General features: G+C 50.6%; 2 protein-coding genes across 6 annotated transcripts in view; both read right to left on the reverse strand.

Moving 5' to 3' along the window:
* APOA1 (apolipoprotein A-I) overlaps nucleotides 1-1,124 on the reverse strand; it is a 15,022-nt gene extending 13,898 nt beyond the window's left edge. Inside the window, exons 1-3 of the mRNA XM_010830377.1 lie at nucleotides 943-1,124; nucleotides 682-744; nucleotides 345-498 (exon numbers count right to left, since the gene is read on the reverse strand). Of these exons, the coding sequence (XP_010828679.1) occupies nucleotides 345-498; nucleotides 682-724 (197 nt within the window). The 5' untranslated portion in view covers nucleotides 725-744; nucleotides 943-1,124. The remainder of the gene's footprint in view (nucleotides 1-344; nucleotides 499-681; nucleotides 745-942) is intronic.
* Nucleotides 1,125-7,301: 6,177 nt separating this feature from the next.
* Nucleotides 7,302-23,549, reverse strand: part of SIK3 (SIK family kinase 3) — a 144,153-nt gene continuing 127,905 nt past the window's right edge. For 3 of the 5 annotated variants that reach the window (XM_010830385.1, XM_010830386.1, XM_010830383.1), the window contains 6 exons: nucleotides 23,139-23,478; nucleotides 21,489-22,363; nucleotides 12,492-12,655; nucleotides 11,471-11,603; nucleotides 10,240-10,410; nucleotides 7,302-9,527 (listed from right to left, as the gene is read on the reverse strand). In XM_010830385.1, the coding sequence (XP_010828687.1) occupies nucleotides 10,253-10,410; nucleotides 11,471-11,603; nucleotides 12,492-12,655; nucleotides 21,489-22,363; nucleotides 23,139-23,478 (1,670 nt within the window). In that variant the 3' untranslated portion in view covers nucleotides 7,302-9,527; nucleotides 10,240-10,252. The remainder of the gene's footprint in view (nucleotides 9,528-10,239; nucleotides 10,411-11,470; nucleotides 11,604-12,491; nucleotides 12,656-21,488; nucleotides 22,364-23,138; nucleotides 23,479-23,549) is intronic. The other 2 variants (XM_010830387.1, XM_010830384.1) reach the window with 1 other exon arrangement.

The raw sequence follows: 23,549 nt of genomic DNA on the forward strand, positions 1-23,549 counted from the left end.
GATCCTGTCTGTCCCCAAAGGTGGGCCTTTTAAGGACCTAGTCTCTACTCTTCCAGCCCATTCTCCTCTCTGAAGACAGCCATCTCTGTTGCTGGCTGGAGCTGAGAAGGGAGTTAAGAACAGGCAGGGGCGGAGTGCAGTGCGGAAAATACTGACCAGACAGCGCTGGTCTGCCCCTTGCTGGGGGGCCCTGATCCTGCTTGTGGATCCCACTCCTGGCTTCTATGGGGCCCATCAGATAGGAGGTGGGGACTGGGCCAATCTGGCTGCTTCTTCCCACAGGCTTCTCCATCCCCCAGCACCGACACCCCCGACCCCTGCCCCAGGCACAAGTGGGTTCTTACTTGAGCTGTTTTCCCAAAGTGGAGGCTTCGAATTGGGCCACATAGTCTCTGCCACTATCCTTGATTGCTTCCACATACACGGTGGCAAAATCCTTCACCCGATCCCAGGATGACTGGGGGTCATCTTGCTGCCAGAAATGCCGAGCCTGGCTCCCTGGGAGGGAGAGGGGAGACCCAGATCAGACCCAGCTCTGGGCCAGGATCTGAGCAGAAGTGCTTGGCAGGGGAGAGGGCTGCAAGGGAGTAATTCTGCTCCCTGGGCCCAGGAGGGTGGTCTGCAGGGGTTCAGGGAGAAGGCTCCCCACAATGGTTGGCTCCCTAGGTTAGGGGCACCTACCCGTCAGGAAGAGCACAGCCAAGGTCAGCACCACGGCTTTCATCTTGAAGGGATGTGGGTGACCTGGAGGAGAAGAGGGGCCCAGCTGAGCAGGGCTTGAAGGAGCCCGTGCACTCTCTACTCACTCCATCCGGGGAGGAGGAGGCGGGGCACAGGGTGGGGAGGGCCAGGGGTCCAGAGCCCCCAGCCTGGGGTAGAGGCTCGGGCCAGCATCCCAGAGCCTCAAATGCCTAGAGCTGGGGAGCGGGTAGCAGCACTTACCTCAATGGCCAGCAGTCTAATCAGCCAGCTCTCCCCCGGCCTATTTATGTGTCCAGGCAGGGCTGGGCTCAGAGGCTGATAAGCCCAGCCCAGGCCTTGCCGCTGCTCACTGGTCCTGGCGATGTGGAACTCAGAGTTCAAGGATCAGCTCTGTCCCTGGGGCCAGACAAATAGAGCAGGCAAACAGGAAGCTCCGGGGGCTGCAGGGCCAGGGATCAAGAGTTCCAGCAGGGGTGGGAGGGGGCGTGTACAGGCGCGCAGGTCCCCAGAGTCGGGGGTCAGTGGTACCGGCCCGTCTCCTCCGTGGGGATTGTGTGCCTGCCATTGTCCATTGTGCCATCGCAGCGGGTGAGAGGAAGGAAGGAGGAAAAACACAGAGGCTGCCAAGGACGGCCGGCCGGGACTCCTCCACTCAAGAGGGATTCTCCCCTGCTGGCCCCTCGCATTCCAGGGTGATTATCTCACCCCCACCCTGCCCCAACTTCACAAAGGCAGCAGAGGTTGCTCCCATCAAGGCTGTCCCCCCTCTCTCATCCCCACCTCGCTCCAGGCCCTCGCAGACCTCCCAGACTGGAAAGCAAAGGGAACCTTGTGCTTGGAGGCTGCCTGGGGAGAGAGAGGACGGTACTCAGGGGCTCCCAGACTTTGAGACGTCTAACATTTCCAAACACATTCTAGAGACCAACACAGAGTTGCCAACTTTTCATTTTGTCATCTTACGCACCGCCACTCCCAGCCTGACCCAAACCCTACCATCAACTGTAACCAGCCGTAATCTCTTCCAAACCGATTTTTTTTCAAGTCTCTACTGAATTTGTTACAATATTGCTTCTGTTTTAAGTTTTGGTTTTATGGCCATAAGGCGTGTGGAATCTTAGCTCCCTGACCAGAGATTGGTACACCCCCTACATTGGAAGGCGAAGTCGTAACCACTTTTCCTCCCACGGAAATTCCAAGATTATTTTTTAAAGAACTTCCCTGGTGATCCAGTGGTTAGAATTAAGGGCTTTCCCTGCCAAGGGTCTGGATTCCATCTCTGGTTGGGGAACTAAGATCCCTCAAGTGGAGAGGCATGGACAAATAAAAAAGATTTTTTAACACCTAAAAAGGGCATAATCTCAGAATAAAGGACAGTTGCTTAAATAGGATACATAGATCTTTGCATTGTTCATTTTGACCTTGCATCCCACACAAGTGAGAATGGACACCATCCCTGAGGGATGGCTGATGTCGAGGAAGGACCTCTGGACTGCTAGCAGCAGGAGCCTGTTCTCTTATTTCATTCATTTTTGCCTTCAATTTGCAAAATCCTGGAGGAAGCTCATGAGCCCGGTATGCAATCTGAGTTTGGTTTCTTATCAGTAAAACGAAGACAAAAATGGGGGTGGTTGGAGGACAGACCCGGGGAAGTCAGTGCTGTGTGTTCATTGGTGTTTGCAGTGACATTTTCTAAGATTTCTCCTGGAAGGTGTGAGACCCCCAACACCAGGTTGCTGACAGGGCCTGGGTCATAGAACCTGTGAGCATGCAAGCGGAGAGGATTTTGAGATCAGCCTCTCTCCACCCCCATCTCCAGATGAGGAAACCGAAGAGTGGAGGAATTTGCCCAGTGTCCCTGATGTCCCAGGGCATCAGAGGCAGGGCTGCACTTAGAACCCAGGTCTCCGGACTGAGGACCCAGGGCAGAAATGTGCCCTGTGCCACCTACCCAGGAAACTCCCTAAGGTTCCAGAACTCAGCCAGGGGCTACCGTCTGCCAGATGCCACAGTGGCGGGGCTCCAGGCCTCTCCCACTCTAGTAGCCTCATGCCTTTGTCCCCAGAGGGGAAAGCTCTGGAGCTGGGCTACCTTCAGTTCGAATCCCAGCTCTCCCACTTGTTAGCTGAACCTCCCCTACACCTCAGTCTCTTACCTGTTAAGCGAAGATAACAATAGTCATCTCCTAGAGTTATAGTAGGCGAAGCAAGTGGGTGGAGAATAATGTCCCTCCACCCCTGCCAACATGTCCATGTCCTGCTCTCTGGAACCTGTGACTGTTCCTTTAAGTTGCAGAAGAGACTTTGCAAAGGTGATTTTAAGTCCCTTGAGAGGGACTTCCCTAGTGGTTCAGTGGTTGAAGAATCTGCCTTCCAATGCAAAGGACGCTGGTTTGATCCCTGGTTACAGAACAAAGATCCCAAATGCCCTGCAACTACTTGGCCTGTGCATTCTGGTGCCACAACTAGAGAGTCGGTGCATGACAGCAAAAGATCCCATATGCCACAACTAATAAATAAATATTAAGGACCTTGAGATTAAGGACCTTGAGATGGGGTGACTCTCCAGGGTTATATAGGTGGCCATGTCATCACAAGGGTCCTTACATAAACAAGAGGGAGGCGGGAGGGGCAGAGTCAGAGAAGATGGGAGATCAAAAGCAGAGGTCAGAGGGATGTGATTGTTGGAAGGGGGCCATGAGCCAAAAGATGCAGGCAGGCTCTAGAAGCCGGATGAGACCAAGAAGAGTTTCCTCGGAGCCTCCAGGAGGAATCAGCTCTGCTGATGCCATGCTCTAGACTTGCGTGACCCTTTGTGGACTTTTGACTTCCAGACCTGTGCTGTAAGATTATAGCACTAAATTAGAACATGCATGGCAAAACTGAAAGTGCCTGGCACTGAGTAGACAGTAACTGTTCTGCACCCCAGCACCCCAATTTCTGGCCTTGTGTCCCCTGCTCCCACTGAACACACTCACACCGGCAGACCAGAGCTATGAATGACTTCAGTCTCTGGTGGCAGAAGTAGGGGAGGGGTAGGAATCACATTTTCTCCGTGTGGCCTTGACACGCAAATGCCCAGATGAGGGGGTGACCTACACCCAGGGGACCCAGCAGGGAGGAGGGCTGCCACTTAGCCAGCCTAGTTCCCAGCCCTTGGTTAGAGAGTGGGAGGGAAGCCGGTTCCCTGCTCAGGGCAGCTCAGGGATGTCTGGGGATGAGAGGTTCCTTTCTCAGCCTGCGTACAGAGGACCACAGAAGCTTACCACTTGGGTGCTGTTTTGCCCTGCTTTAACTGAAATGATTGTGGCAAATCTGACAGCTGCCAGTACTTCAGTGGCCAAAGCATTTTCACAATGAACTGAAAGGCCAGCAGGCCAGATATTCTCCTTGTTTGGCCCATGAGAAGCCTGCAGCTGACAGCTGCTAAGAGTTGCCTTATGACCTTCAGCCATCAGTGTTCAGTGCTGGCAGGAAGGGAGTCAGGGGCCTGGCTTCTAGCTCTATGATGGTTGCCTGTTGGCCAGCAGCAGCTGGGCCTCCGACTCCCAAAGCCCTTTGGGAGTTTGATAATATCTTACCAAGCTGGAAGCTTTCTTTTTATTTATTTTTAAACTTTTTATATTGGAGTATAGCCAGTTAATGTTGTGATAGTTTCAGGTGAATAGCAAAGGGACTCAGCCATATATATACATGTATCGATTCTCTCCTAAACCCCCCTTCTACCCAGGCTGCCACATAACATTGAGAGTTCCCTGTGCTGTACAGTAGATCCTTGTTGGTTATCCATTTTAAATATAGCAGCGTGTACATGTTGGGCTTCCCTTGTGGCTCAGCCGGTAAAGAATCTGCCTGCAATGCAGGAGACCTGGGTTCAATCCCTGGGTTGGGAAGATCCCCTAGAGGAGGGAAATGCTACCCACTCCAGTATTCTGGCCTGGAGAAGTCCATGGACTCTATAGTCCACGGGGTCGCAAAGAGTCAGACACAACTGAGCGACTTTCACTTCACTTCACCTGTTGATCCCAAACTCTCTCTCTTCTCCCAGTTCTTCCCCCCTCCCCGGCAACCATAAGTTCATTCTCTATGTTTGTTTCTGTGGAAGCTTCCTTTTTAAATATATGGCTGTATTGTTAGTCACTCAGTCATGTCCGACTCTTTGCAATCCCATGGAGTGTAGCCCTCCAGGCTCTTCTGTCCATGGGATTTCCCAGGCAAGAATCCTGGAGTGGGTAGCCATTTCCTTATCCAAGGGATTTTCCCCACCCAGGGATCAAACCCAGGTCTCCCGTATCACAGGCCGGTTCTTTACCGTCTCAGCTTGTTCACTAGTGTGTCTGCTCCATCTCACTGTAAGGTGTTTGGCTTAAGTCAGCCCATGCCCCTCCGTTACTAATATTTTGGAATAAGAGAGACTTTCTGAACAGAGGGCGATGGGAAAACCACAGCCAACAGCAAATGGAGCACATCTCAGGACCAGACTTGGGGTCCATCCAGTCACTGTCAGAGGCACCAAGTACCTGGACTGGACTAGCTGTTAAGTGGCTGCAGGGCCCACCAGTGTCGGTCCTTAGTCTTACCACCCTGTTCCCCTGATGTGGGGGTCTCCCCAATTACCTTACTGAAGTGGGTCCCCTGGTGTGTGTGGGAGTGTGGCTGGCTGGCTGCAGGAGTGGATTTTGCTCAGGACTGGCCACTGATTTTACAATTGGTGTCTCAATGCCATACTGGTCGGTCTGCGCTGGGAGGACTCTGTTCCCTGCTGGGTCTGGCACATAGCAGACACTCAGCAAATATTTGCCCAGTGAACTATTCTGCGCCCCAGAATCCGGAGGGTTACTTGAAACAGCGGGCTTGCAGAGGAGACGCAGGAGTCTTGCACATACAGCCTGGATCGGGGGACCCTGCTCAGAACATTTACTCCGAGTGTTTAAGGTGCAGGTCAGGATGGGAGGCTTGAGGTTGGGAGGTCTGGATCAACTGGGGAGGGAGGAGATCCCCATCACCACCACCCCTGTTCACTGGTAATCTTCTTGCAGCTCCTGGTGATAAACAGAGCCCCAGTTTAGACCCCAGCACTGGGCATCGTAACCAGAGAAGAGTCTCTCCTGCCCTCCTGCTTAGGAGACTAAGGTCATGGCAGAGCAGGAATGGAGGTCTAGCTCCTCGGTAGGTACACCAGCCTTCCGAATCCTTGATCTGTGCAGGTGGAGTGGGGTGGGTGCGGTGGGGAAGGAGGATACCTCAAAGTCAGAAAGATGAGCAAGGACCTGTCGGCAAGGCTTCCACCTTCACAACTCAGACCCCTGGGTCCCCATCTAGCAGGCAGGCCCGAGGCCTCTGACCTCATCTCCAAGGCATTTGGGCTGCCTGCGGCAGGGCGTGGCACCTTCCACAGAAGGTTCTTCCAGATTACTTGAAGGCATCTGGTTTATCTGTTTGGTTTCAGAGACACTCTCAGCCTTCCAAGGGAGTGTGTACAGACTAGAAGATTCCCCACCCCCTACCCCCAGCCCTTTTTTAAAAAACACTTTATTTTGTCTTGGGGTAGAGCCCATTGACGGAGAAGGCAATGGCAACCCACTCCAGTACTCTTGCCTGGAAAGTCCCATGGATGGAGGAGCCCGGTAGGCTGTAGTCCATGGGGTCGCTAAGAGTCGGACACGACTGAAGCAACGCAGCAGCAGCAGCAGCAGAGCCCGTTGACAATGTTGTGGTAGTTTCAGGTGAACAAGGAAGGGACCCAGCCATACATCAGAAGACCCTTCTTGAGAAGGCTCTTTTCCGCTCTCAACAGTCCCACAGTGACCTTCTAGTCACATGGACTCAAAATTGATTTTCTAAGTTCCCTCCTTTCCCTTGTCTTTCTATGAAGTGAGGTTGCTCAGTCGTGTCTGACTCTTTGCGACCCCATGGACTGTAGCCTACCATGCTCCTCCATCCGTGGGATTTTCCAGGCAAGAGTATTGGAGTGGATTGCCATTTCCTTCTCCAGAGGACCTTCCTGACCCAGGGATCGAACCCAGGTCTCCTGCATTGTAGGCAGACGCTTTACCGTCTGAACCACAAGGGAAGTCCTTTCTATAATCTCAGTATTTCCAGCTGCAGTGATCTTTCTTCATAGAAGGCTTCTAGCAGCTATTTGTGAGCCATGGCTGGGACCCTCCAAGAAATTCTACCCTGTCCTCTGGAGTCCAGGTATGGAAAAAGGGGAAAACTATAGCAAAAGTCCCCTTCTATCTTAACACTTAGTTGGTGTCCATATCACTGGGTTGACTGAGGTCACTCCACAGATGCCCCAGCCTCTGCCAGCTCTTTGAAGTTCTCCTTCTACTCCTTCAAAAGTATCTTCTCAAGGAATCTGTTTTCCATCAGACTCAGCAAACTGCAGTGTTCGCTTCTGAGGGGGCAGAGTCCAAGCCAGGTGTCCGATGACCCAGCATGAGGTCCAGTTCAGGCTTCTGGAGAATGCTCCTCTCTCTAGGCAAGGTGAGATAAAGCAGAGCTCAGGGCCCCACCCTACACGTCCTCAGCCTCCCGCATTCCAGCTTCCAGCCTGAAAGTTTCTCCCAACTAGACTCCAAACACAAGGCGAGTAACATATCAGCGTAAGATCATAGTCAGGTGTTTTATTTTCACAATCCCCTACTGTCCAACCAAGTTACCAAGCTGTAACTGCCCAACAAAAAATGACTAAAGGTCTTACTGCAGCTTGGGTCTGGAGATTTTTTTTTAATCCTTTTTTAGTTCAACATAAATGAGAAAGAAAAAATACTCTGACATTTTCAAAGAACAGAAGTAGGAAAGTATATTCATATACGTTCAACATATACTGCGCATATTGGTTACTACAATACAAAGCAATGATTCTTTTAAAAGTGTAGTTTGCAAGATGGCACGGTTAATAGGCTCACTGGCTTTCGTCTGGGTGCTCGCTGGGGGCGGCAGTCTGCTCGTCCATCAGTTCCGTGAACAAAACAGGCTGAGTGTGTGGTCGTGGCCGGCAGGGGCGTCAGAGCAGCAACGAGCCCAGAGAAGTCAACAGTGGCTGTTCGGGCTCTCTCAGTTGCTTCCAGAAGGTGAGTAGCTGGTGGCTCCCACCAAGTAGAGGGGATGTGGGGACCATGGAAACACGGAGAAGTCCCAAGAAAGGCTCTTGCACTGCAGAAACCCACTCGAGGGATACTGGGTCCAGGAGCTGAGCTGCCAACATCAGAGAGAAGGACAAGCTACATGGGGGATCCTGGCAGCAAAACCAGGATGGCCATGCTGGGCACCCGCTTTCTCCTGTGCAAATTCAGGATGAAAGATGAGGAGGGGCCAGGGGACCTGTTACTCTGCCTCCCCAGAAAAATGGATCAAGAGTATTTAATTAACATCTCTTCCTTGTTTTGAAGATCAGAAGGCGATAACCCAGATCTTCTGCCAGCCCCCCAGCCAGCAGAGAAGACTTTGGTTTCTAACGGTGAAGGAAAATAAAGATAATGACACAAACAATAGCTATTGCATATGCACTGCTTCAGCAGGGAGGCGGGGCGCGCAAGGAGGGCACTACATCTGTCACTGGCACGAGTGAGAACCGCCCACAATTACAAGGTCTAAATAAAATACTTTGAACAAAAGGTGCAAGTCACAATTCAAATAGAACAGAATCTGGTTAAACATTTCTCTTTTAAACAAAAATTTCTTTTGTTTGTATTTATTATTAATAATAATAACAATAATAACAATAATATCAACATTTACGAAAAACAATTCCTACATGATCAAGAATTAAAATAAGGGGCTGAGGATGCGCAGAGAGGAGGAGAAGATTAGGAGGGTGGCAGGACCCAAGACAACCTCCTGTTCTTCTTGCCTGTGACAAAGAGGCTGAAAGGGAAAAGCATTATATATATAGAGATATATATATGTATGCATGTATTATGAATGTGTACAGATACATACATATATACATGGAGAAACAACCCTTGTTATATCACAATATACCATGAGAAGGGAAGGTGACACACACACAGTACCACCGTTGGGTGTTCAGTCCACGGGCAGAACCAGCAGGGTGATAAGGGCAACCAACTTTCTGAGTTACAAGAGGGGAGCCGAGTTACACACCAAAGAGATATTCCAATTGGCAACCCATCAGCGCCAGGCCACTCTCAGCCTCCATGCTGACATTCTTGTGTGATTTTGGCTTGGCCAGACATGTTTGTTAGTGGATCCCAGCAGAAAAGACCTCTCCAGGTTCCAGGCTCGGGGTGTCTCTTTTTGCTCTCCAAGGGCCAAAGGCTGCTGCCCCTTCCCTCTTGTCTCTTTCTCCAGCCACTACATTCCAGAGTATGTTGCCCTCCAGCTTTTGCTTCTGTGTAAAAGCAGTTCAGGCACTGAAGGGCACTCTGCAGACAGGCTGGGGAGGGGAATGGCTCTGGGCCCTGGCCACCATACGCTAACTGCTTTGCTCTTCTGTCTTAAAAGGGAAACAAAAGAAATAAGAAAGAAAATCACCTCCCAAAGAAAACATACCTAAAACCAAAAACAACCAAAAATAACCCAAACCAAAAACCAAACCAAACCATCAACTCAAATACACCAAATACACTTTCACAAAAGGTGGCGAACATGGATTTCCTGTTTATTTCCTTGGTGACTTGGTCATACAGGCGAACATGGCAAAACCCCCCTCAGAACCCAAAAGAACAGCACACTGATGAACCAAATGGGAGGAAAGGAGCCGACATTCTGGGTGGAGGGAAAACAATGGCAATTTGGCGCAATGCTGCTAGATACTGTTGGTTTAAAATCAACCTTTTCATTCCCGCACTGTACATAAACCTGCAACAGAGCAGACACAGAGAATTAGTTTGAAAAGACAAAGACTCAAATATTCCATTGAAAACTTTCAAAAAAATGGTTCACTTTACCTCAGATATTTTAGGAGGATTTGCTGTACTGAGGCTCTAATACAGATTTGCCAGATGGCTTAACTTTCATCGAGTCTTGTCTGTCAATGAATTTTCAAAGACAGAACTGATACTACCTGTTGTGTATGTTTAGGCATTACTCCTGCAAAATCGGCCAGTTGACCTGTTTTCTACTGCTGGCCTCTGATCACAAATTTCTGGTATATTTTTCCACTTGCAGCACAGCCTTAGAAAAGATCTGGCTAGACATGTATTCTTGCTGAATTTCATCCTTTAGGACTGAGTTCAAGAACCACCTCCTTTTCCATTACTGTGGCCAGAAGTCCTGTCTGTCCTCTGAAGCTCACTTACTCTTTGAAGGCTATGGCACCTATAACGTGCCTTATCCTCAACAGTTCGACCAAGGGACCATGGCCAGTATTTCTTCTATATGCCCCCATCTACCCCTCAAACAATTAGCATGGTGCTTAATGAAGGAGCAGAAAGATGCAAAAACCTTGGCTGGAGGAGTGGTGTTGTCAAGGTCATTGGCTCAAAGTGCATATGGAAGCAATCTCCTGATGGGATCAGGAGCTGACACTGAGCCAAAGGGCTGGTTTGGCTCCGGTCAGGGTGATACTCACTTTCTATCTTTTGCTACACGCCTGCCTGTTCCATGCTGAAGGAGACCTCGGGGTGCTTGTAGCTGAGCAGTATGTCTGTGATGCAAGTGGATGGGTAGCAAGAGGAGTTTAAATGCTGGCTGCCATCTGTCAGGTCTGGGTGCTCCTGACCTCCAAGACTCTCCCCACATTCTGCAAGACCAGAGAAAACTTGGGAGGTTTGCAGGGAGATTGGGTGGGGGGTGGGCAAGAGGTAGACAGAGGAAGAGAGAAGTCTGAAACTTCTGCAGCCCTGAGTTCTAGTTCAGAGCAGGCCCTCAGTTTGGTTAGTGACCATGGCTGGGGACCAGGCTTCTTCCTGTTGCCCCCACTGTCCATTTCCCCCTCTTCTTTACTGTCTCCCATTGTCAGGCTGTCAGCTCCGTGGTGTGGGATAAGACAGCCTCGTGCTGGCAGACCCTGACACCTGGGCACACTCTGTGCTCAGGGCATGGGCCTAAGCACTTTAAACTCCCAAGCACAGGCTTCCCAGGTGGTGCTAGTGGTAAAGAACCTGCTTGCCAATGCAGCAGACGTAAGAGACATGGGTTCAACCCCTGGTCAGTAAGATCCCCTGGAGAAGGAAACGGCAACCTGCTGCAGTATTCTTGCCTGGAGAATCTCATGGACAAAGGAGCCTGGTGGGCTATACAGTCCATACGGTCGCAAAGAATCAGACATGACTGAATGACTGGGCACGCATGCAGGAAGCTAGCAACTGCTCCCAGCACAATCGAGGACATGGGCTCTATTGTTTCTGTCACTTTACAGAGGGGGATCTTGGGGGTCAGAAAGGTTAAGTGCCTTAACCTGTGGAGCCAGTACAGAGCAGTCAGGATTAACTGCAGATCCATCCACTCCCGGGTCTGTGCTTTTATCAGCTAAGATCCCCTCCCTCTACTTGTTCTAACGGGAGGCAGACATTAGGACACGGTGCCTTCTCCTCAGAACCAGAACAAGAGTAACTGAAGGAGCATCTGAACATGCATTACAGACAGGACAGCGACGGCCCTGTGCTCAGTCAGGAGCGGGGCTCCTCCGTGCTCTCACACTCAGTGCAAGAGAACTGGGAAAAGGCGGTGTCCAGAAGCCCACGGGGATGCTGTGGCTTCCCATGGGCTCTTCCTACAAGAGGGGAGTGGTCACTGGTGAAGAGGGAAGGGGGGGTCCCTTTAGAAACTTCTTTGGGGTGCCCATGCATAATGCCCCTTACCCTCGTTTTCCCCGTCCTGGAACTGCTGGCTCCCCATGAGCGATGACTGACTGAGAACTGCATCTGACATCCGGGCAGAACTAAGTGCTTTCCCCGCCACGAGACTCATGCCAGGCAAGTTGTCCAGCTGCACCTGCAGAAAACAATTATTAAAAGAAGTAAAGAGAGCCGAGAACGCGCCTTAAGAGACCGCTGTGCCCTTCAAAGGAGCCCAGGCAGAGGGCGGCCTCAAGCACCGTCCCAAGCACCGCTTCCCAGGCCCCCTTCCTCTGCAGGGCTATCCAAAGGGGGATGCTGTGCGGGGAGCCAAGGCTGGGGCGGGGGTGCGCGCGGGGAGGGAGGGGCACAGGGAGTCTCAGCTGGCGCCCCAGACATCTACATGGCATTCCAACACCAGGTTTCTGACCTGGCTCAAGGCCATGAGGAGTCTCTTAGGGCAGCAGTGTCCAACAGCACTCTGTTCAAGGACAGGGATGTTCTCTGTCTGCCCTGTCCAAATCGAAAGCCGCTAGCCACAAGTGGCTACTGAGCCCTGGAATGTGACTAGTCTGACTAAAGAACTGGGTTTTACGTTTTATTCTGTTTTAATTACATTTAAAATTGAAAGGTCACATGTGGCTGGTTGTGGCTGGATTTTTGCCGCCGAAGAGTCTGCCCTAAGGCAATAAAGCTCTGCCAAGTGGACTAGCTCCCTTGAAGTCTGAATAAATTCAAGGCAGCTGCCAGAGTAATAACTGAGAGTCTGAAGGCGCATCTGCTGGGGCCTGTTTCAACTGTCTGGGGAGAAGTTCAATAACTAAGACTACAGGAAATGGATGCTCTTGATCCTCAGCTTCCAACGTGGAGCTCGGCGTCAGCAGAGATTCTCCTGGAATTTCAGGCTTGTTACAGTGATTCAGAGACATACTCCCTGAGTGCTCAGGGGCGCTGGACTCTGATTGAGAACAAGAGACACCACCCCACATTCCTAAGTTCTGCTTTCAAAGACCCCGCTTCCAAAAAGCAGGAGGGGCCGACGTACATAAGCATCGTCGCTGTTCTGGATGGTGTGATGTCTCTGGAGGGTGCGGGGCCTCTGGTGCTCGCTGACTGAGGGGTGAGCGGGGTACCCAAGTCCATTGTGATCTGGCAGCTCCATCGCTTGTCCAGGAGAACTTCTATCCATGCATTTCCCTAGGACGGACTCTGAGGAGACAGAGCAAAATAGGGTCAGTCAGCAGACCTAGCACTTCCCTCAGTCCACTCTCACCAAAGCAGCATCTTGCAAGGCACAGTGGGCCAGGGCGAGGACCCCCACTGGAGGGCCACTCGGCCAACCTCAGCTGGCTGGTGACGCTCGGAGGAGCCTGGACCAGCCTGCCAACTCTCGTCCTTCCTGGGCCTCTCTCTGCAGGGATCATTCCCTTACGAGAAAAAAATCCATGTATTAGTGGTTGGCTGAACCTTTTCTTTTCTCTTCATTTCTCTGTTGATTTGACAGTGCTATGTTCCCAAACCTAGATGCACAGGAGAATCATTCTTGGACCTTCAGGACCTCTAGCCTGGGAGAATGGCTTCCACCCTGTGGACGCCTCTCTCTCTTCCCTTGGCTTCCCCTCCGTACCCCGCCCAGTCCTCTCCTCTCCTCCTCCGACTCCAGCCCCAACTCCTTTCAAGGGTCCTCCTCTCTTTACCTCTATCCTTGACCTTCTCACTCTCCCCACACTTACTTTGGCAATATCATCTATTTTCATGGCTTCAACTACACTGCTTCTATGTAAAGAATTACTAAATGCTCTTTTAAGCTCCAGATCCAAAATTCTAACTATTTACTAGATATCTTTCCCTGGATAGCTGAACAACATCAAACACTTCACAGGTTCAATTCTGAACTCACCAGCTTCCCCACAACCAACACCTCCTTTCCTAATCTTCTGGGTATGAGCTCATGGAGTCCCTGCTGATTCCTTACTCCTGATTCCACATCACCTGAAGTCTGAAGAATCTGCCTCTCCAGTGTTGGTCACTTTAATCTCTTTCTTTCCAGTCTCATTGCTTTCATGCAAGTTTGGTTATCTCCTGCCTGGATCACTATAATAGGCTCCTAATCATTCCTCTTCCACGGCCCTACAAAGATGAACCTTTCTATAGTGGAGCCCAAACCCCTCATTTTCACTGGCCCAGCCTCTCTTCCAATGAGCATCCCACACAATTCACCCCTACATTCTAAGCTCGTCAAAGGGGACCACTCACGATTCAGTGCATTTGCTTTCACCTTTCTCTCTCCCTGGAAATGCTTAATCTTCTACTTCCATTCCTGCCAGTTCTAATCAATGTATCCTTGTAGGTCCATCTCAAATGTTATCATTTTTATGAAACTTTCCCTTTCAAACAGAAATAAATCATTCTTTCCTTTCATTGTCAGAAGACTTCATTAGACTCTGATTATGTTAACATTATTCCTGGCACCATCTTCAATTGTGTATTTGTGTTAATGTTTCATATTAAACTGTAAATTCTTTGAGGACAAGAATTATTACATGCATGTTTATGAGCCTTCAGTATTTCAGAACACTGTCCGATACCAGTGTTTAATAATATTCTAACTGATATCAATAAACTCTCTTAATATAGGTCAGTCACCTGTCAGAGTCACGATGGTCAAGAAGACAAGGATGGTCAAGAGTACCAAGGCCACACCAAGGTTGACAGGGTCCTCCTGTTGGCACGTCTGGCTCCAGTCCTTAAGAGTCTAGCACTTGAACATGTGTTTTCTTTGGTTGGTTGGTTTTTCTGGGTTAAAGTTCCCTGGCAACCACCGGGCTTATCTCACAATGAACGGTACCTTGGTGAGACCAAGTTTTTAAACAAATTTTAATGGGAAACACAGTCCTAACGCTAACTGCACCAACCCAGTATCTATGTGAATAATGAAAATAACACGGGCTGCTTGAGTGATGTGTAAAGTATTTCAGGTCTCTATATTCAAATGGTCTCCTTAACCATCACGGTGAGGCCAGGGCTTAGGGGCTGGGGCGGGACAGGAAGGGAGAGGAATGAAATGACATGCACCTTGCCGGTAATGCAACGGAGAGGAATGGGAGCTTCCAAATGACCGAGAGGAAGGCAAGTGAGACTAAGCTGCTCTGTGGGATGAGGTCACACACCTGCCAACCAGCCCGATCCCCGTCAGTGGGCACAGTGCGTGTGCTGGCTGCAGGTCCAAATGAAGGCCAAGGGCAGGAAGTGGTGCAAGGCTGCCTCTGGGTGATATGTAGGCTAAATCTCCCTCCCTACCATCTCTCTCTGTGAAATGTGTTTTTATTCCTGAGAATGGGGTTTCTCCACATCTGAACACCCACCCTCCTTTTGGCCCTGCCTGCGGGAAGGTCCCATGGATTCCGTCCTCGCCTGCCCTCACCTTCCTTTTGGCCCTGCCTGCGGGGAAGTCCCATGGATTCCGTCCTCGCCTGCCCTCTTTACAGCCTTCAGGTCTGGTGTGCCACTGAGACAGACGGAATCTTTCTTGACACACCTTCCTGACTCCCCTGCCTAGGGCTCAGAAGCCCCAGGCCTGGATCCTGGCTTCACCAGAATCCCTGGGCGAGTTACCTGACTTTACTGGATCTCGCTCTCTTCATCTGCAAACAGGACTCACTCCACAAGTCTGTGGAGTGCTTACTTGAATCTGGTCCTCTGTAAGAGCTCAGTAAAGACTGGTATTATTTATACTCATTTCAGAGATGTTATTTCTGAGAGGATGGGGCACAATGAACCAGTTGACAAAAACAAACAAGAAGATGATTTTATCACAGAATCCTACTTTGAGAATAATGGGGCTAGTTTACCACAGGTAAGTGAACAAGTGAGCCACTGAAAATTTAATTTCCAGAAAAGAAGCCTCTGGTTTAGGAGATATAAATACGAGTTAAAAACTAGATGAAAGGGAGTTCCCTGGTGGTTCAGTGGTTAAGACTTGGCGCTCTGGGGCCCGGGTTCAATCCCTGGTCAGGGAACTAAGATCCTGCAAGCCTCATGGCCGTGTGTGTGCTCAGTCACTCAGTCCTGTGCAACTCTTTGTGACCCCATGGACTGTAGCCACCAGGCTCCTCTGTCCCTGGGATTTTCAGACAAGAAAACTGGAGTGGGTTGCCACTTCCTCCTCCAGGGGATCCTCCTGACCCAGGGATTGAGGCCAGGTTTCCTGCACTGGTGGGTGGATTCTTTACCACTGAGCCACCTGGGAAGCCACACAGCACAGCCAAAAATAAACTTAGACAAAAAAGAAGCGTGTTAATGGGGTTGGGTAGCAAACCAGGGGTCTTTCTGTTCAAATTCAATATAATTCACAGGTCAAAGATCAGGAAGGGCTGGCACCCTTGGCTTGGCAGATATGCTTGGAAGGGGAAGAATGCAAGGCAAGGGGGCATAAAGAGAAGAACATAAGACTAAGAATTCAGGGGATTTGAAGTCAGGTTCCAGCTCCATCACAGTGTATGAAATTGGACAAGTCATTTAACCTAACCTCAATTTCCCTATCTGAAAAATGAGGGTTGTTTGGGGGCTCAAGAGATAACAGGTGTCAAAGGGCCTTTCATAAATTGGAAAGGACTACACAAGCAAAGCAATTATTTTTAGTAAGAATGCTGAGTTTAGAGGGCCCTTGTGGTGATGGACAGGGAGGCCTGGTGTGCTGCGATTCATGGGGTCCCAGAGTCGGACACGACTGAGCGACTGAACTGAACTGAATGTGACTCTATAGAGGAGATCCACTGACCAGTTTGGCAAGGGAGGCACTGCGTGTTAAACAGACTAACCCATTGAGCAAGGAACAGGAAATTGAGGCTCAAATCTTTGGCATTCTTTATGCCAATTCAGCAGCTGAAGGAACTGTCAAGCTCACCAAAGGATGCAGAAAGAGGATGCCAAGAGCAGGATTCTCAGGTATTTACCTAAGCAAAGCTGAGAAAGTACAGAGGAGGCGAAGACCATCTGATCAGGCAAGGGGAAAAAATACACAAACGGGCACGATGCACACCGCCCACCTACCTAGGGAACCGTGGGGCAGCTTGCACAATTCTCTGTGGAATCTGTCAATGTTGACTCGTCCTTACTCATTTACTGGGTCTTAAGAGAAAATGAGAGAAGTGCATGTGTGCATATCCCTCTCAAAGGTTCTGGAGGGTGAGCCCTCCCAATCTGCCACCATTTCACCCCTCTATGGGGCCTGAAGTCCTCCAGGGCTGCTGAAGCTGAGCAGGCTCAGGGAAAACGTGGTCTTCTCTGTGAGTTCAAGCTGGTACTCTCACTGCGTAAACTGTTATGCTATCATATTTAATTTCAAAGTTAAAAAAAAAAATCAAGTGTATGTAATAACTTTCATAGGGGGAGATAAACCTATTTCTACTCCTGGGGAACAGAAAGGGAGATTACAGGCAGCATGGGGCATGTCTAGCCCTGACCTTCTACATATTTCAAACAGACCTCTGGCAGGCTGCCGGCTCAGCTCTCTGGCAGAGCCTGGCCCCACACTGATTGGTGGCAAGTGGCCATAAAATAAGTAACCATGGCCATTGATAGGATGGCATTTAATTCTCCTTGACTAACATCAGCAATCCCTGATAAGCTACCCTTAAGAAGTTTTAGAAGGACGACACTAGCTCTGCTTCTTATAATTACATCTTTTACAGCATTCATTAAGCAGTGCTTCATGTTAAGGCTGTTTATGAGCTTGTCTGCCCCCATCCCCCCAGCATAAGCTCCCTGAGGGCAGGTTCTCTAGCTTTTCATCCCTGCCTTCCCCACTGGACCTAAAATACAGTCTTATGTGACCTAATCATTCAATAAATTTTGTTGACTTTGCTCTGTCATAGAAGCAACAGATGGAATGTTTGGGGGCTAGTGTGTGACTACACAGATAGAAGGGTATCATTAGAGAAAGCAGGAGGCATCCCCGCCACCCACAAAGATAAACAAGGATGAGCTGCCCCCAAGTGCCTGCAGGGCGGTAGGGGGAGAGCATCACAACCCTTTCCTGGCAAAAGGAATGGCAAATTATCTGATGATTCTTTGTTGATGTCAAACTGCAAGTTCTCAAGTTCTTAAGAGTAGAAGCATCTGAGGTTAGGGCTTCCCAGGTGGCTCAGTGGTAAAGAACCTGTGTGCCAATGCAGGAGATGTGGGTTTGATCCCTGAGTTGGGATGACCCCCTAGAGGAGAAAATGGCAACCCACTGCAGTATTTCTGCCTGGGAAATCCAATGGACAGAGGAGCCTGGTGGGCTAAGTTCTTGGGGTCGCAGAGAGTTGGACACAACCGAGGGACTGAACAACAACAAGAGCATGTCAGGTTAAAGTGGGGAGAGGCTGTGGAGTCCGGTTTCTCCTGTAAAAGGGATCATGAAACACATGCCCAGCGTGGTTGTGAAAAATAAACGAGTAACTGACTGGAGCGCACCAAGCCCGGAACAGAGGTACTACAAACACCTTCTTGGAGTGGGCACCTAGCCAGCATCCCTCACTACACAGATGAAGACAGGGGGAGGGGTTATGCGCCAGGGGGTTACAGAGGAAGCTCCTGTGCTTAAGGTAAGGACAGTGGGGACGCCTCAGTATAAGTAGTTTTAAACATGCAGACATACATTCCCGGAGGGTTTCTAACTCTGGAGCAGCTTTGGGCTTCCCTAGGCCATTTTTTCTCTATTGCATTATCGAACTGTACTGGATCCTAAACCCACGTGGTAATCAACTGGGGGCTTTATTCATTAAAGATAATTGTATATATGGTTCCAAAAGTCTCAAAACATAAGTGGAAAGAGGTTAGAAAGAGGCAAGGTAATAGTATTCAAGAAAAGGCATACGCTAAGTTAAAGAGTAAACTAGGCAGACACAGGAAGGATTACCTCTAGCACACACTGGCAAGGGGGACAGGAGGTAAGATTATGGCCTCTAGGAAAGGTCTTATCAAAGGTCAGGTAAAGGAGATCTAAGAAAAAGGAGGATTTGGGGGCAAGCAAACCTGATCGTGGTAGTGGAGAATCCACCTGCAGTGCAGGAGACCCCAGTTTGATCTCTGGATCAGGAAGATCCCCTGGAGGAGGGAAAGGTTACCCACTCCAGTATTCTTGCCTGGAGAATCCCATGGACAGAGGAGCCAGGGGGGCTACAGTCCACGGGGTCACAAAGAGTCAGACGTGACAGTGTGACTAAGACTTTCAAACCTGATCATGAGGCAACAAGAACAGGGTATTTTTGAGCTGAAACCTTTAGGGGTGTATTTACAGCTGGATTCTTCCAGAAACCTAAAGAGAAAGAGACGCATGCAGAGAAGAGTGGTGGCGATGGCGGTGGGTCTAAGAAGGCAGGGAGAAGGGAGAGGGAGAAGATCGCAGGCACTCAGCTTGGGGAACGGTAGGAGGGATCTGTCAAGAGACTCCTGACTCATGTGTTGGTCTGAAGTGAACTGATTTAAAGCTGCTGGATCCAGATCAGACTCTGGGTTTCAGGAAGCCTTTGCCCTTAGCTTCTAATTCCTTCATGTAGACTGCACTTCAAGGAAGGCAGCTCGTCTCCCCCTAAAACATTCCTGAGACACTCTCACCCATGGCCTTTCCTCATGCTTCTCCCCTAAATCCAAACAGCAAAATCCTCTTCATCCACCAAGTCTGTGTGTGGTCAGTGGCTCAGACATGTTTGACTCTGAGACCCCATGGACTGAAGCTCGCCAGGCTTCTCTGTCCATGGGAATTCTCCAGGCGAGAATACTGGAAAGGGTTACAAGCCCTCCTCCAGGGGATCTTCCCGACCCAGGGCCTGAACCTGCATTTCCTTAGTCTCCTGCACTGGCAGGTGGATTCTTTACCACTGGGCCACCTGCGAGGTCACCAAGACCTCACTCAAATGTCACCCACTGGGGGAGACCTGGCTCTGCTCTGAAACAGAACTAGTCTCCCCTGGCTCTGGTGCTCCCACAGCACCTGAACTTGCCACGTTCTGCTTTCCTTTAGGCACTAAACAGACCCGCAAGCCAGCCAAAAGGGGCGGGGCTCCTCTGACAATCGGAGGACACGAGCACGTTCAAGCCTCCTGGTCTCTCTGTATATAGTCGTCACAGAGCAGGGAAAAGTGAAAGGAATCGAGAGAGAATCATTTTGAAGAAAAATATTTCAAAAGGTTATTTCCACATACGGCAACGCAGGGTAAAGGGGTGGGGAGTGTGCACTGTGTGCTCACTTGCTCCTTCCTGGAGTCTTGCACACGCGGTGTGTGCTTAGGACACGTCTGCTGGAGTGGAGTGAGCAGCTCTCTGGTTCAGTGCCACTTCCTAGCTGTGGACCTTGGGGGTGAATTACTTAATCTGTGCCTCAGTTGTCTCACCGGTAAAATGGGGATGGGAAGAGCTGTGAGGATTAGGTGAATTTACGTGTGACCGGCCTCTGGTGTGTGGCATGTGAAACGCCCTAGGGAAATGTCAGCTCGCCTCCTTTTCCGATGAAAGCTGCCGTTCACACAGGGAGCCTTCCCAGCCTCCCTGATGCCGTCAAGCTGCCTCTGCTAGTATACTCCCAGCCACAGAAAGCTCCCAGTCTGCTCAGCAGCCTCTTCTGGAAAGTTCTTGTGAAGGCTTCCCTGGGGGTTGAAAGCTGCTGCAACTTCCATCCTGGTCTTGGCTCTGCCTCATAATATGAATCCAGAGAAATCTAATCCTTTTCCATATGACAAGTGTGATGGCTCTCCTGAGTTTTCCCCCCAAGCCTAAACATCCCCAAGTCTGTCAGCCAATCCACTTATGACTTGGTCCCAAAACCTCCCCCTAGCCTACGTCAACTCAAAAATACAGCAACTGCAGGTGGACACAATACGTCTGACTGGTGCAGACCTCAAACTGGATGGTACCCATCTGCTCAAAAGCCCAGATCTAATGGGAGTTTTATGGAACTGCATTCCTATTGGTGCTTAATGAGCACCACCTGAAGGCACCACGCCCTCTTCACATAAACTGACTCAGGGTCAGGTCTTCCATCCTGCCCTGTGCCTGGGGACCCGACTGCCCCAGGAGCTGAGTCTGGTGTACTGACTTTAAAGTGCAGGGCAGGACAGGCTTCAAGGAGGGAGGGTGGGAAAAGTGCCCAGTTTCAGGGTTGAATATTTTATGGAGAAACTTGCTTTCAAGATCTGTGATGATGGGATGGATATCAGTCCAGATTTTGGGTAGGGTGAATGCTATGACATTAATGAAATAACATTTCCTGAGCATAACTTACTTATAGTGACTCCAATCTCCTTCCAAAGGAAAATGAATGCCCTCATTAATTATACAGTGATACTAAACGAAACAGCATGGCATCCCTTGTGATGCTGTAACATTCTGTACTTAGCTTATTAACGAAGTGATCAGAATAATAATACCTCAAACTGTTTAAATCATACATTCAGCTATCAAGTATGCCTCTCTCCCCCTGTGTCACACACACGAACATTATGTACCAACATAAACACATATGTGTATGTTTTAATCTTCACAAATACTCTGCAAAGGACTGTTATTCCTCCTGCCGTTTTTCACGGATGGGGAAATAAGAACCTGAGGGTTAAGTGACAAGGTCACTGCACTCATAACAGAGGCAAGTCCAGGACCGAGGGACCCTGACTTACTCCAAAACTGTTTACACTAAACCCTGTTTCCCTAGCACTGGCTGATTTTTTTCTATCACAGAGGTTAAAGCTAGCTATTTTGATGACAGCTGAGAAATTCTGGATTCTAAGGAACCACAGTCTGAATATGGGAAAACAGGTAATACATCCTGCTGACCATCATCTGTGTGTTCATTTTCTATCACTCTCTTTTAATTCTGAAAACAGATTCCCTTCCCCATCAGATACCCATTTCCTACGTGCTTCTCCCGTAAAAGGTCCTGCAGGTCTTCTCAGGAATTCTTTCTCTCTTAGCAACCCAGAGTACCAGCTGAAAAAGGTAAACACCGCTGAGTTCACTGAACGAGGGCAGGCTGGCCCAGAGATCGACCCTGCAGGGCTCTTACCTCGGCTGGACACCATATTTCTAGTGAAGGCGGCAGCCGGCTGTCGGTACGGATGGATCCCCAACTCCTGTGCGTGATTCACGGTTCCCAGGAGAGATTCAGGGTCCCCGGGGCCGCCTGTACTCAAGAGCAGGGGGCTGTCATGGCAACCTTTGGTCAATGTGTTCCCGCTCTTCCTGTCCGGAAAGCCGTCCTTGGCCCCCTCGCACGAGCACTCCTCCTCCATGCTCTCCGAGTGCACAAGCGCCGCCTGGGGAGCATAACCGTGGGTCGGGGTCGGGGAGGAGACCTGCGAGATACATTCTTGCGCCCTGATCTGCAGAAGGTGCTGGGGGCTGGTGTGGTGGTGGTGGTAAGAGTCAGCGTTCTGATACGGCAAAGCCTGGCGCTCCGTCATGCTCTGTCCCCCAAGGCCAGGAGCCAGACTCCCGGCGTCCCCCTGGTTCATGTGCCGGAACAGCTCTTGGTATTCCTGCTGCTGCTGCTGCCGCTGCCGCTGCTGCCTTTTGATGAGCTGTGCAAACTCCGCCGGGGGCAGCCGCATGTCCGAGTGGCCGGTGAGTGAGTGCCGGGGGGAGAGCAGTCCCTGGAGGATGTGGGGCACCTGCTGGTGTCGCGTGTAGTCTGGCGGCGTGGGGGACAGCAGGGCCTGCTGCAGTGCCGATGTGGTATAGTGCGGTGGCTGCTGATGTGCACTGGGAGGGAAGGTGGGGAACTGGTCAAGCGGAGGGACTTTCAGGGCTTGGGTGGGAGGTAACCCCGCTCCTGGTGAAGGGTTGTAGCTGCTGGGGGAACCCCGGGACTGGTCCGAAAACAGGTGGGGGTGTAAATGCGCCTGGTCGTAGTTAGCAGGGGAGAACCGATTCACGTTCAAGCTGCAGACACAAAAGGGAGTGAGTACCAGGCATCCGTGTGACAACTGTACTAAACTCCCCGGGGAACGGCTACCACTCCTCCTCAGCAGTGAGTCTCTGCTGGTACAGAGAACCGCGGGGCCACAGGGAGGATGGGGGTGTAGGCAGTACCCCCACCACCCCCTCCGGCTTGAGGGTAGCAACATCACTTGAATTAAGATGTGCCCATCTCTTAGAATATGAGTGATGGAAAGAAACAATCCTAGAAGAACAGACAAGGAGGGTAACTGAGATTTTTACCTACTCCTCTAACTGGCCCTTTTCTTCTTTGCAGACCTATAGTAAGGTGGTAGTGGTGTTTAGTCGCTAAGTCGTGTCTGACTTTTTTGTGACCCTATGGACTACAGGCCACCAGGCTCCTCTGTCCATGGGACTCCCCAGGCAATAGTACTGGAGTGGGTTGCTGTTTCCTCCTCCAGGGAATCTTCCTGACCCAAGATCAAACCCACATCTCTTATATCTCCTGCATTGGCAAGCAGATTCTTTATCACTGCACCGCCTGGGAAGCTATATAGTAAGGGAGCTGCGTCACTATCCTCCTGAGTCTCACTAGCATTTTGATCCTGAGTCAGCATATAGGTTTCAAGTCCATCCCAAGCCCACTGCCTCACTTTTAGTCAGGCTGAAATGAGCACAGCCCAGTCAGAGCCCTTCTGTTCTCCTCTCCTCCTCCTAAGGGGCTTCCTCCCACCTGGGTCCCCCAGAGAGACAGCCGGGAGACTCCAGGCAGCCTCACCTGTGGGCCTCCGCACTGTCGGCGCTCAGCTGCTTGGACAAGGGCCGGTGCCCATAGCTGAGGGCGGCCATCAGGCTGGTCCGGAGCTGCATCTGAACCTGACTGGTGTTGGGGCTGATGGAGACACCCCGGCCTGCAGAGGCGGCAGCGGCCCCAGGCATGCTGCTGAGCATGTCGACAGGCTCCTGGACTTGGATGGTCACCTGCTGTGACTGGGGAGGCTGCTGTATGCCCAGGCAGGTCAGTGCCACGCTGGGAGGAGGGGAACAGTTCTCAGGCTGCTGCTGGAAGATGGCACTGCGGGAGGGGAAGCCTTGAAACTGGGAGGAAGATGTAGCACCTGGGGAGAAAGGAGCCCCAGAGTGACCACATGCCCGGATTACCTGCGGCCAGAAGTCATGGGAGCCACTG

Source organism: Bison bison, unplaced genomic scaffold (genome assembly GCF_000754665.1).
Source record: "Bison bison bison isolate TAMUID 2011002044 unplaced genomic scaffold, Bison_UMD1.0 scf7180017864518, whole genome shotgun sequence".
In the NCBI taxonomy this organism is placed as follows: domain Eukaryota; kingdom Metazoa; phylum Chordata; class Mammalia; order Artiodactyla; family Bovidae; genus Bison; species Bison bison.